The sequence below is a fragment of the Arctopsyche grandis genome, chromosome 8, assembly GCF_051622035.1.
Source record: "Arctopsyche grandis isolate Sample6627 chromosome 8, ASM5162203v2, whole genome shotgun sequence".
In the NCBI taxonomy this organism is placed as follows: domain Eukaryota; kingdom Metazoa; phylum Arthropoda; class Insecta; order Trichoptera; family Hydropsychidae; genus Arctopsyche; species Arctopsyche grandis.
Genome location: NC_135362.1, coordinates 6,914,658 through 6,929,804, shown reverse-complemented (window position 1 = coordinate 6,929,804; position 15,147 = coordinate 6,914,658). Strand labels below are relative to the sequence as shown.

Sequence of the window (15,147 nt, the reverse complement as noted above, 5' to 3'; positions counted from 1 at the left end):
TCGTATTAATTTTCTTGACTAAATTATTTTACTGTAAAACTACAACGTTTTTACTGGTGAGCTACGGATTCGTTATTGCAAAACCCCTTGTTTTGAAAGCACTGGAATCTTCCTTCCTTTTGAGCTGCTGCAGGTCTAGCAATCTCATTTCCAGGAACCGATGCCCCATAAGATGGCATATCCATGTCTACCCTGTTGGGAGACCAGGACCATTTTTCTACAAGTCCTCGCCTTTTGAAATGACACGCCGCCATCATCAGGATGATTCCTATAGCTACTATAATCCACTGGAGAACTTTTAGGTATTTAATCTTGTCGTGGACACTCATCAACATTTTCTTCACTTTCTCGTTGACTTCAGCACTCTGAAAATAACAAGTAGATGTTTGAAATTGACCTTATAATCAGATGCTTTTGAAACTTACACATTTGCCAACTGCATAGTTTGGTGGGTGCATTAATGCTAACCATCTAAAGGTTGTCGAGTTCGATCCCTTGGGTTTACCTCGATTGAAAATAATTTATCTGATTTTATTTGCTGAGACAGTTTCTTACCATCTTACCCAATATGATTTTAAAAATGTTTAATCTATAAATTAATAAACATACATATGTATGTACAAGTTTAATACCATAGATGTCGCTCAGGGCAATCCATAATGACAACATGAGAAAATATAGTCAACAGTATGGCTCGGTGGTTGCTCGATGATTAGCACCGAGAGGTTTCCGGGTTCGATCCCGTACTAATTTTTAATGCAGACTTGGATATTTGTGACTTCAAGTCGATCGTTTCCTATCAGAGTTTGCCAATTTATCTGATTTCATTGTTGAAACGGTTCCTCCACCAAATTGGAAAAAATCATCCTACCCGTTTTGTCACAAATATCTGAATTTGATTTATTTACAATATTTATTTAAGTCTAAATCCATAGATGACAATGGATTAATTCATTTATTAATTAATTGTTAATTTCGTGTTCTTCAGCCTCTCGAAATACAGCGATTTATATAATAAAATGTTTGTAATTGATTGTCTAGAAAGGCGCATTGGGGTCTACCTGTTAGGCCTTCTTGGTATGTATGTATAATAAAATTAAAATAAAGTAAATATAAAATTTCTATAACGAGGTAACATAATTCTATATGTACAAGGAAATTAATAAAATAAATAATACAATAATGTAAAATAAAATATATACATCATTTATATTTGTATCCTGGATGGTACATGTATATATATATATATATATATATATATATATATATATATATATATATATATATATTTATATATATATATTAATATATATTTTAATACAAATACGAATCACACGTATCCTACCTGCTTTGTCACAAATATCTGAGTTTGATTTATGTACAATATGTATGTTAAAATTTATGCATAAGTCTAAATCCATATATGTCTATAAATCCATCGATGTTTCGATTAATTAATTGCTAATTTCGCGTTCTACAGCCTCCCGAAATACAGCGATTTATGTAATAAAAGCTACAATGTTTATAATTAATTGTCTAGGAAGACGTATTGGGGTTTACCTGTTAGGCCTTCCTGGTATATATCTATTTAAAATTAAATTAAAATAAAGTAAATATAAAATTTCTACAACTAGGTAACATAATCATATACAAGGAATTTAATAAAATGAAATATAAATTAAAATAAGAATTTGCAAGATATGACCATTGAGTTAGAAATATCTCGCAGAAAGTCTCTCGTAGGATCTCTGGCTTAGATATTTATCATAACAAGAGACGCTACGAGAGAAAAATCTCCTAATTTCATTTCTGAGAATCTGTTATCGAATGAAAAATTCTTTTATATGATATGCAATTTCAAAATCATATTAAACTAAAACTATTAAATATACTTGTTATTAAACAAAATATTATGACTATACTCTCTAGTACATTATTTTTTACCCTTAAAAGAAAGCGATGAATACAACAAACACGGCAAACAAATTTTTAAAGACTTATCTTTCGATCTGTTTGCAAACAAATCTCAACGTAGATTTCAAAATTGTTATACCTCTTCAATCCATAGTATTGGAAACAATCCTGGTTCAACCGCTGACAGGATTCCAATAGCTTCAATTTTCTGTAATTCCATATTGAATTGTACCCTTTTTGCTCCTTTTAAAGCAGCACCAGTTTTCTTCATATCAAAAAATAATTAATTAATTAAATCATATACAAAAATACGATTTAAAAATGAACATAACCTTAACATACGGGTTCGATTTCGACAAAAGTTTCATGTTCTTCCTTCTTCGGATTTAGACCTTCAGCCACGTAATCCCTCAGGATCTGGTCTGCCAAATAGAAATGCGGAAAGCTTACAATGACAGGAGCATTTTGACAAGGTTCAAGATTCTGCACTCCATTCAAAGAACAACCGTCATGAACGCTACTCCAATTTCTAAAATATAAACAAGAACAAATGTTGAATACAAATATGTATGTCATTTTTAAAATAAAAATATAAACACATGTACTTGGTGCAGAAGCATTTATTCTTCGGATTTGTATCACCAGATGCCAACACCATCTTCGTAGTCTCGTATCGAAACGTCTGGAGGCCAAAAGTCATCTTCTTCGCAATAAATTCCGCATACATCGATCTGCGAGCGCAAAGTATGCATGTATAGTTAAATGTTAAATGCAAATTTTTATTTTTTCAAACGAGAACGATACCTGCATATATCTGGTTGAAATATATAAATGATTTTCGAATAGTTGGACTCGTTTATGGGAGCAAAGACGGTCGTATCTGTTCCTTTCATATCCGAGCAAGCTCCTTCGAATTCTTCCAAAGTGCTCTTATTCTTATACGATACGATATTTCCGAGCATATTGGCGTTAATTACGCCGCTGTGGATGCTGTAAGGACCGTCGTAAGTGTCGTTTATCTGTCGAATGTACATACATATATACTGTATACATACATATGTTGACATATATGTATATATATTGACAATAAGCTCGGGAAAATTTGGTAGACGACATAAGGCGATTAGGTAAATTGAAAAATGACTTTCAAATATTCTCACAATATATACGAAATCTATCCACAAGTTTAAATTGAATAAAGTGAAATTTTATGCATCGAGGCTTAGATAAATTTTGAAATTGAAATTTATTTTCAGTATAATCTCTAGTCATATAATGAATTTTTAAAGCTTATTAGCGATTCTTCTCTTTATGATCAAATTTTGATGGAACTTTATCCGTATGCTTTTTTTTATTGTGATATATTGTAGTATGGATAGTTGTATGTATGTATATTTCTGTCGAAAATCTGTCCGAGTATCTTTCTACTAGAATTTATTGCAATTTATAAGCAATATAGATACATATATTTAAATAAAACAATCCATTATGCATAAAAACTATATTACAAAAAACATTCGAACGCTTATTTGTGATAAAAATGCTATAACAGTATGATTTTGAATACAAATCGGAATGTGGTGGTATTTTTATTATTTTATAAATTTTGTTGATATACCAATGTTTATGTGAAAAAATAATAAATTTAAAATCAATTTACTCCGATTGTAATTTAATCTAATCTTTTGTTAACTCATCAAAAATATATTTACCACATTTCAGATGCATATTTAAATTTTAAAAAATTGATATACATATCACAATCATCATCGTATCATACAGCCGCTCAACATCCACTGCTGGATGAAGGCCTCTCCAACACGCTTCCACTCGTCTATTTTACGCAACTCTCATCGATCTCACCCTACAAATATTCGTGATTTCGACCCATCTTCCCTGTGGTCTTCTTTTTACCCTTTTGCATTCTTTCGGGTACCATTCTAGCACTTCTTTTGTCCACCTTTCGTCCATTCTTCTAGCCACGTGGCCCGCCCATCGCCATTTCAATCTCTTTGCTCTACCCACTATGTCCACTAACCTTGTCATATTTATACCCACGTGTATACCCACTTTCCTGGTTATGCCGAGCATACAGCGTTCCATACATCTTTGAGTACATTGGACTTTGTGTAGCATCTTGGCGTTCATTTTATTTTATTAATGTCATCACGTCATCACTGGCAAAACGGCAGAGTGGCATTTTTTATTCAAAAACAACATTCATTCGTCCAAATGCACTTCATCCTAATTTCATACGTCTCTTTATCTCTTCATCTTTACTACCGGACATGTCTATTATTTGACCTAAATATAAATATTTATTTTGTATTATTTGACATATATGATATAAATATGTATATGTTATATATACAGTTCCGCGACAAATCGCATACAGACAGTATTTTTTTTTCTCATACTGTCATGATGGCAATCGGACATATCTACATATGTATAAGAAAACTATCCATCATTTTCATAAATACAATCAATATATCATAAGAATAATATAAAATGAAATCTCACAATGAATCTACACACTAACATATAAACATATGTACATACATATATTATAATAATAAATTGCAAAGGTATTCCAGCATAGATCCAATACATAGACGAGTACATATGTAGTCATAATACAATATTTACATTTTACACGCATGTAAATATAAAATCATTAATTTCAATCAATGGTGATTTATTCAGGTACGAATCTAACGGAAATATCGCAAATAAAAAAATCAAATACAAATCGAATCATATAAAGAGATCAACCTAAAAAAATCAGCCACTTCGTATGCATAGATTCAATCAATTTTTTTGACACATCTCCAAAAGTACTTGGTTCACTTTTTCACTGAAATGTGACGGCAATACTTACATGATTGAACATGGAATAGTAAAATCCACTGTCATCATCACTGGCACGAATCGTCGGTGGTAATCTCGACTTCATACCTTGACAAACGAGTGCTGTAACCATAATCAACGCCTTTTACTATGCTAATTCCATTTTTTTTATTGTTATATTTTATAACAGCTTTAGAATTGTCATCTTAAAAACTCACCTACCGTCATATCAGTGCTGGTGCAATTTATAAAAATTCCGTTAAACAACAAATCTGCTACCGTAGCTCGTACGAAAGGATCCGAGGGACTGTCGAACAAGTATGGAAGTATACCATCAACCGTTGACATCATCGATGGCATTAATTCATTTGCAGTTATAGCCATGCCCTGTTTAAAACAAATAATAAAAATTCAAAGATGAATTGCCGCGTAAAATATTTCAATAAAATAAATTATACTACCATAAGGGCAATGTTCAAAATCGTGACGAAATCGGATTCTTTGAACGGTGCTGATTTTTCTTCGTTAAATTTTAACACCTTTTTAAGGTCGTAACTTACCGTGTCCATGTCTTCTCTGACGACATTGTCTTTAAATCTGTGTTCACTGATAAATATATACAAATTAATTTACATTTCCAAATTGAATACTGGAATTCCTTAAATGTTTATTCGAGGAAAAACTCTAAGTGAAAAGCTTACTCGTATACGTAAGGTCCAACTTCTTGTAGTTTGGGTTTGCTTCCGGAAACAATTTCTTCAGGATTTGTCACATTGAAAAGGTACACTTTGAACGTCAACGGAAATGGCATATCTTTCCACATCTCGTATCCTTCGGTGCCATTTTTTAAAGCTATTCTCTAAAATAAATGATTACATCAATAGTTTAATAGTATTGTTGCGTACGGGTGGGTGGAGGATCCAAGTAAAAGGCCAACAGTCGTTTCACAGCATTTATTGATGATTCAGGAGATACACGCACGGTCACTGCTCCGTCCAGAATCAATTATATCGTCTACGTACCGCCTTATAAAGGGTAGATCTCTCAGGACGCCTAATCTGTTTACCTGTTGTATAGTCACGTATTCGGATATGTATTTCCAAGACATTGGGTCTTCCCGTATCGATTCTGAGAACTAACTAATAACGGTCATTGTTTAGCCTAAATGCAGAGTCCAGATATAATCTTTGGAAGTAAGTGCATGCATTTAGTTAACCGATAACAGATATCCGTTGGTCTAAGTACAACTCGCTCAATCCACGGCGTACGTAACAGTATTGTTAAAGTTTTAAACTGATGTTTAATTAATATTTCAATATATTGTAACGTGGGAACATGAGAAAGAGTATCCACTGTCTAAGTGCATTCGTGGGTGAATAACAGAGACCCCGGATCAGGCTAACGGGACTCAGTAAGTGCCCGAACAAAGGATACCCTGGAATTCTCACTGACCTGGGCGAGTGTAAACAATATTTTCGCCAGGGTAGACCTTTAAGTGCCTAGACCAGTGGTTCTTAACCTGGGTTCGATCGAACCCCAGGGGTTCGGTGAGTCAGTCTCAGGAGTTCGGCGGAAGTCAAGACACACATCTGACTCATATGATTCGGGAGCCAATTACGAAGGATTCCAATTAAGAAGGGTTCTCTCCAATTAAGAAGGGAAGAAAACTGGTGGGGGTCAGTACCTCCAACAAGGTTAAGAACCACTGGCCTAGTTAATTAATGAACCACATTACTGGATCGGGGTATATGTGATGGGCAACTTGTCCTTTATTTTATTTTTTATTTTTTTTATTTTTACATATATATGTATATACCAGGAAGGCTTGACAGGAAGACCCCAATGTGCCTTCCTGGACAATTAATCACAAATAATGCAGCTTTTTATTATTACATAAATCACTGTATTTCCAGAAGCTGAAGAACACGAAATAACAATTAATTAAATAATTAATCCATTGAGACATCTATGGATTTAAGATTTTATAAAGAGGTACACACGGTAGATCAGATAACTCTGGAGTGAGTGGTGGATCCGTGTGGACCTCTTGAATTGTTTAATAAATGCTGTGAAGTGACTTGGGCCTTCCGTTTGGATCCTAAGCCCACCCTTACTTGTAATGATTCGAATGAATATGTAACTATACATAATTTAGGGCGCAAACATACAGAGAGGCAGGCACTTCTTTAGATATTTCTTTAGATATTTTAAAAAACGCTAGCACGCATAATCGTTCCTACAGAACCCAGCCCAAAAATCAACCCCTGGGATGTTATTGGTTGATATTGGTTTGACAATGATCGTAACGTTGATTCCCATATTTCAAGAAATGTAGAGAAACAACAGCCATTTTATATCCACTGCTGAATGGCTGAAACTCTCATCCATATCACCCCATACATTTTTCTAATTTCATCCAACCATCTTCCTTGCGGCCTTTCTTTCATATTTTCGGGTACCATTCCAGCACTTATTTTGTCCACCTTTCATACATTCTAGACACGTGACCCGCCCATTGCCATTTCAATCTCTTCACTCTCTTTACAATATCAACTACTCTTGTCATACTTCTCACCCACATATTCCGTTTCCTATATATCCTCATTATGCCGAGAATACTTCTTTGAGTACAACCTATGAAGCCCATTTTACTATTCCGAACACTTTACAATTACAATTACATTTTTTAATACAATACCAAAAAGACATACATATATTGACAAATTCAATATACATATATACATACAGCAATTTTTTTCGAGAAATACCTACATTTTTAGAGTTTGTAGATGGGTGGCATATTTATGATAATCAACAAATCCGAGATTGCGAGAAACAGTAGCATAATGCCAATTTTGGTAGAACAGTTTCAACAACGAAATCAGATAAATCAACAAACTCTGATACGAAACAATCGACCTGGAGACACATAACCAAGGTCTGACCATAAACATTGGGCCGAGGATTGAACTCATGCCCCTTCAGTTGAAGGCAGTACACGGTAGCTACAGAGCTATACTGCTGGTTTAATATACATATATAGATAAATGTATTTTGTAATTTTATATTAATGTTTTATTTATTTTTGTATTTTCATGTTAATAAAATCTACGGTTTTCAGCTTAGAAACACTGAATTTGGTATATTAGTTCATAAATACTAGGATGGTACTACACATAATTTTCTATTGAGCTAAGATTTTACTTTTTTCCGAATTTCATTCGTACAAGCAACGCGACCAATTACACAAATTAAAGTACCCACTTAAAATAATACATAAAATAACTCATAGCCAATGGTCCATATTTTCTTTCCAAAAAAGCTTGATGTTTACATTTCTGTTTTATAATTTAAATGAATTTAATAAGAACGGGTGATTTTTCTTAACCACTTCCATCAATATTTATAATGGCATCGATATTTTATATGACAATTTACAAAAATTGTTATAAAAATAAATAAATCCTTATAGTTTGATTTTCTACTTAGCCTATATATAGAGTACGGATAGTCAAGGTGCCGCTTATTGTTCAATTTTTGTAAATGCTTTGTAAAAAAGTGCATTTACAACAACAAGTTTAACAATGCATTTACAACATTTGAACAATAAACGGCACCTTGGTTATCCGGGCTCTACCTACATTGAGGAATGCCAGTGGTTGATTTTGCCTATTAAATATGAATGATTGTTATTACTTTATCTATGTTTTTTTTTTTTTATGATTTTATGATTTTAATGATGTTGTGTCAATATTGTTATTTTTATAAGTTATTATTACTGTTATGATGTTATTTTTACTGAATGACCGGCCACAGTGACGCGTTGGAGATCTCTGTAATGTCACTTGGGCTAATATGTTAAATAAATAAATAAATATATATTTTGGAAAGAGACTCTGTATGGTATACATATATGCAAGTTTTGGTTCGTAGAATCCGTGATGTTATCGAAAAAATCAAATTTTCTATGACGACAATATCGATATCGATTTCAATGCCTTTTTGCAGTTCTGGATCCGGATTCCATTTTCATTTCCGGTTCCCGATTCTTTTTTCAGTTTCGGATCCAGATTCCTTTTTCAGTTCCGGAACAGGATTCCTGTTACAGTTCCGGGTTTCGATTTCTTTTTCAGTTCCGGATCCGGATTTCTGTTTCAGTTCCAAATCCGGATTATTTTTCGGATCTCGATTTATTTTTCAGTTCCGGATCCGGATGTGTTTCTTTTCCAATTCTGATTTCAGCACCGATTCCCTTATATATATAAAAAAAACCGTTTCCAATTGACCGTCTTTAAATATTATTTTATTTCGATTCAAATAAATTTAATAAAAAAATTAATTAACGTTTACTATTAGATTAGCCATTTTTAAGCGGTTTATATTACTAATACCTAGCAAAGCCCGGTAAAACCACTAGTATATGGATAAATTCAAATTATTAAAATTGACGTTTCAAAATTTGATGAACTTTCCTCTCATTATGCATACTTGGAAACATGTACATACGTTTGTTATCTGATTAATTAGATTTGTAATATAATAACTGAATAAATTTCGTATTATAAATGAGAATACATTTAAAAACTAAAATATGAAGTACCTAGATATGTACTTGTGTTACTTACGACAAGTTTAATGCCGAGTAATGCGAGCTTCTTTGACGATTCACCTTTCACCCTATTCAATCAAAGACATTCGTTTAACTATTTTTTTTTATATTATAGAAGCATTCATAATAAATTCACATGTATATTTCTCAACTTTAGATGACATCACCCGTTTATATTCAGCAATGAATTTTTTTATTAAAATATCATATACCAAGCAAAAGTTGATTCTATTAACAATTACATGAAAATAAATAATTTGAAAAAAAATGAAAATTCAACAAATTTTCCGCTGAAACGATGCGACACCTGGCCTTTGTCACAGTTTACCTTGATTCTGCGACCATTTTTTCACGCTCAATTTATCTCGCACACATCGTTATTAAATATAATATACGTGGGTGTACAGAATCGATCGTGTTTTCCGTTTTGTCCGTGATTGACCTGAATTACGACGACGATCCATCGATCAAATTATGCCCGAGTCGAACTGAAATGTTCGTGTTTACATTTGATGGTTTTTTAAAATGCGATTTCATTAATGGCCGGACAGGTATTGCGTGTCGCGAACAGAACACAACAATTGTCATTGACTTTTCATGAAATTATGAATACGTAACGGTGAACCAGATCGAGAACACACAAAAATTGATATTCAACGACGATAGCATTACAATTCGGATCCGATGCTTATCTATCTATTTTCGGCAACCTATGCATAAATACATGTGGAAAAATTAAATTCGTATTTATAAAAAAAATTGTATTGATCTATGCATATGCAGTATGTATGTTGCCAGTGTTGTGCTATTATAAAATTGCATGTTGGAAGCTTTTTTTATACTAGCTACAAGTTCGTTTTCAGGTCTGCAAAATGTATGTCGTAAATCATTGTGAAAAAATGTTGATAAACACTTCACAGGGAAATCGAAAAGTTCGGTGACTCGTATTGACCAGTAGTGACCATGCAAATTGTATATTTTGTACAATTCAACGTATGTATGTATGTAATGCAGAGACGTGACAATTAAAGGCAAAGGTTTTATATATGTACATTATGTCATTGAAATAATTCTATTTTATTTTTTACATATGATATATATACATACCAAGAAGACCTGACAAGAAGGCACAATTACAAAAATTGCAGTATTTTTGAATCAATCACTGTATTTCAAGAGGCTGGATAACACGAAATTAACAATTAATTAATTAATTAATCCATTGAGACTTCTATGGATTTAGACTACTACATAAAGTTTTACAAATTTTACATAAATCAAAGTTTTATCTCTATATTACAACTATAATTGGGAATTTGTCTAATCGTCAGAAATCAACTGTTAATAAATATTTGGAATTTTGTGATTTATAATGAGAAATACATTTAATTATTCTACATATAAACATACTTTGTATGGAAAATTGATTCCGGGAATTTGAAGAAAATGATAAACTTCCTTGTATACGATTATGTTACCTAGTTATAAAAATTTAATATCCACTTTATTTTTATTTTATTTTACTTAGATATATTCCAGAAAGGCCTTACAGTTTGTGTTATTTTATTTTAATTTTTACATACATAGATATATATATATATATACCAGAAAGGCCTAACAGGTTAACCCCAATCGCCTTCCTACAGAATTAATTGCAAACATTGTAGATTTTACTTCTATGTATCTATGTACGTAGTAACAATAGATTAAGTTTTGTTATCATGCGAAAATTCGAATTCGAGATTTTGACTGATTCGAACTCAGTTTTATTACATAATTCGCTTTATTGCGAAAGCCTGCAGAACACGAAATTGACAATTAATTAATTCATTCATTAATCCATAGAGACATCTATGAATTTAGACTTGTACATAAAGTTTTACTTTTTTTACATAAATCAAATTCAGATATTTGTGACAGTAGGTAGGATGATTTTTGCCAAATTTGAGGAACCGTTTCAATGAAAATCAGATAAATTGGCAAACTGTGATAAGAAACGATCGTCTTGAAGCACAAATATCCAAGTCTAACCAGCAGTATTAAAGATTAGCACGGATTCGAACCCAGAACCTCTCGATGCTAAACATAAACGCAACCACCGATCCACACTGCATATAATTATGAAAAAACAGTACGTTTTAAAGAATGGAAAACGGGAATGGTTTATTATAATGAATTTTTGAAGTGGCAAATTTGTATGGAGCAGTTTAAAAACCAGCAAACTCTGATAGATTAAACCCCGTTCAAAAATAGAAACACACTTTCAATTTTATATACATTAATCATTTATTTCATAATATTAATAATAACAACATCTTCTTTCTAGGTTATAGCCCCTGAACTATTATATCATTATTTATATATAAAGACGATGCGTTATTGGATAGAAATATTTGCATATAATACAGGCGTTATTTACATAGTTTCTTGTCGAAGTACATACATATATTTTATTTGCAATTGTCCATCTACAACATATGCACGCTAGGGAATTAAAAGACATTTAAAAAAAATTGCACACTTGTCAAGAACAATGCAAACGATTCAACATTGACCGTGTTGCTGGGATGCTGATAATCCGATTTGATAATTGTCCGCATCCGATCGAATAGACAATTACCGGTTTCCTTCAGACATTGTGTTTAAGAAATGCATACGATATATGTATGTATACCTACAATGTTCTCAACGTGGATTGAATTGTCACGTTTGCTTAAGAATTTTCACAATTACCGCAAAGTGAATAATCGACATTTTATTCCGCGTTTCATATTAAATCTTTACAGAATAAAATTACCAACAATGTCTCTACCCTTCAGATATAAACACAGATTACCTAAACACAACCTGCTTTAGGTCATCGACTTTAGAGAGTCTTTAATTAATATTATGTATTAGATGTATTATGAGCATTTATAAGAATTGTAAATAGGTTTTTGAGCTCTTTTTCCTATTTGCTGTACATTAAGATTAGATTAATATAATACTATGATTACTAAAAAAATTAAATTAAAATTGTAAAATAGAAAATGATCAGTAGATCAGTAGCTATTAAAATAGATATAAGATATATTGTGAACATAATTTAGTAATAATAAAAAGCATTTAAAAATCAAAATCAAAAAATTTACCAAATGAATAAAGATTAAAACATAGCTCGATTATTTATTATTACAGTTGAATTTCCACTCACGATAAAATAATATTTGAATTATATAAATTGAGATTCAATTGTTTTGGGGATCAAAAATCAAATTTTAATTAACGTTTTCACACAAAATGGCCGTGTCTTCAAAATGGCTCCTCGTTCATTTGTTTTCACGTGATATCGTCACTTAATCAAAAATTAAACAATAATCAAGTATGATTGTTATTAAATATAAAGCTCATATTTAATAACAACAATCATCCAAGAACTATTTACATTATTATAAAACTTTTACATATATTAACTTGTCACATTATTGGAAAACCTTGGAATTTCTAAGAAAAGTACTGATTTTTATTTTTTTAACATATATGTACATATGTAAATACATTCCGTGTAATGTAAGCCAAAATTAGAAAGCTTTTCAGTGATCCTATCCAACCTAATATCCACCGATTACTGCTTCTGATTTTTGTTAATATAAATAAAAGTACTTTTTACGTATAACATGGAGCTGAAAAAAACCTTGTAATTACATATATTCGATTGGATGATTTTACTTCTCATATACCAATTGAATTCTTACTGCGATTGCTACATCATTTAATTGATTGAATTTCTTTACATTCCGACTTTTTAAAACGATTTCTTGTTTATTTATTTTTGATTTTATAAATATTGTATAATTTGATAATTGAACAAACCTACATAAATAATGAAAAAACTTTATAAATTATACACATGTAAATTTAATTAATAAAATACAATAACAGTAAACAGTATGTACATATATGTATATTAGTACTGCAAGTATTGCTGCATTTTATAACTTCAGTTTTTTTTTAATTTTAAAAACGATCCGTAAAGTTGCAATTAAAAAAACTACATTCGTTTCAGCAAGTTTCATTTGGAAAAACTATATACATACATATGTATATATTTATGTACATATTTATGCATGTATGATCCTTGTACATACATACATACATAGAAAAGTTTTATCAACAACTAGTAAGTTGTTTCAATTTCAATCGTACACAACATCAATAACTGATTTAGCCCCTACAACCTAACTAATCACATATAAACTACTCCAAAATGTATCCAACTCAAAATGAAAGCGTTGAAATAGTCCAAAACGTTACCTGATCTATTTGACTGCGTATGATTTTTGGAAATCCATAGAAAGCCATGACGATTCCAAAAACGGCGGTAACTAGACCAGCCATTCCCAAATTGCAAACGCGATTTTTCAAATATTTCACAGGGATCCTCATCTTCCCGACTGTATACTATTATTTTATATGTATATTTGAGAACAACCGGTCAATCGACTATAGCGTTCGAAGCATGGTGTACAACTAATGTCAAACCGTGCCGCGTTCTCTATCTCTACCATCGTTCCACCATCGTAATTACATCAGATATCAAAACCTTGCATATGGCAGTCCATCGAGCAGAATCATCAAATGCTAATAAACCACTAAAATAATCATGTAACCCGAAATGACCGTATTTATTTTTAACAATTCATACATACATATGTATGTATGCATATGTACATATAATTCCACCCACGCACAGCTCGTCCTTGCTCTGTAATTTATTACTAAAGGAAACTTTCAAAATAGAAAAAAAAACTCTTTAAACGTATTGAGGAAAACAGCTTCTTTAAAAGCGTCAATTTATTAGAATATGGACAGTCTAAGTATCAGGCATCGCTCAGGTGACATTTACGATCTCTTATCTTAGTTATATGGTTATATCCTTTCGGAATAAGAATATCGTAGTTGTCCGAGTGTTAACTATTCCAAGACACCACTTATTAAATCTTGTATGTCTAAAGCTCGTGTCGTATACGCGTACATTAGAGCTGCCATACGTCCCAGTACACCGGGACATGTCCCGGTTTTGAGGTCTGTATCAGTGTCCTTGTCCGAGAATCATTTGTCCCGGTCGATATTTTATACCTATGTAGCGTATGCTAAAAGGAGCCGCCGTTATAATTGGTTTCGAGGATTATCTCCAGGCTAAGTTCAAGTAGGCTAAACAATGACCATCGAATTGGCTTAGTAACGGCACCTAGTCCCTTCTCAGAACTGACAACGATAGCGTGGGACTGAGTGCCGTGGGAACGTATATCCGGGTACATGCCTAAACAATAGGGAAGTAACCGGACGTCGAAGATGCCCTGAGCGACCTGTCCTTTATAAGGAGGTACTTAGACCTATCAAGGCATTCTGAACGGAGCACTAGCTGTGCTTGTATCTCCTTAATCACCAATAAATGGTGTGAAACGACTTTGGCCTTTTACTTGGATCCACCACCCACCCCACGCAACACCTATATAAAAATATTTTCCAATAATATTGTACATAATATAATAAAATATCTAATATTGATACGCGCACGCTCATTGGCAACACCGACATTTATTTATTTAATTTTTTTTCAATATATACAGTGAGGAATGAAAAACGTAAATATTTCTACGAGTCTGCTGAAGTTACATACATATAATAACATGCTATCTCATTCAAGAAGTAGGTGGTTATCGCTCCTTCCAGCAATTGAAAGAATACTACGGATGTGGGAGCCGTTGAAAAAAATTTTCTTAGAAGAAGAA

At 32.2% G+C, this 15,147-nt stretch overlaps 1 protein-coding gene across 1 annotated transcript; it reads right to left on the bottom strand.

The window, feature by feature from the left end:
- Window positions 1-16: 16 nt before the first annotated feature.
- Window positions 17-13,769, bottom strand: LOC143915809 (sensory neuron membrane protein 2-like). The gene is made up of 10 exons (XM_077436625.1): window positions 13,667-13,769; window positions 5,466-5,623; window positions 5,226-5,370; window positions 4,983-5,151; window positions 4,796-4,887; window positions 2,719-2,933; window positions 2,520-2,645; window positions 2,257-2,443; window positions 2,054-2,179; window positions 17-365 (listed from the first exon to the last, which is right to left on the bottom strand). The coding sequence occupies exons 1-10, from the start codon at window positions 13,748-13,750 to the stop codon at window positions 51-53; spliced, it is 1,617 nt and encodes a 538-aa protein (XP_077292751.1). The 5' UTR covers window positions 13,751-13,769; the 3' UTR covers window positions 17-50.
- Between the last annotated feature and the right edge of the window lie 1,378 nt (window positions 13,770-15,147).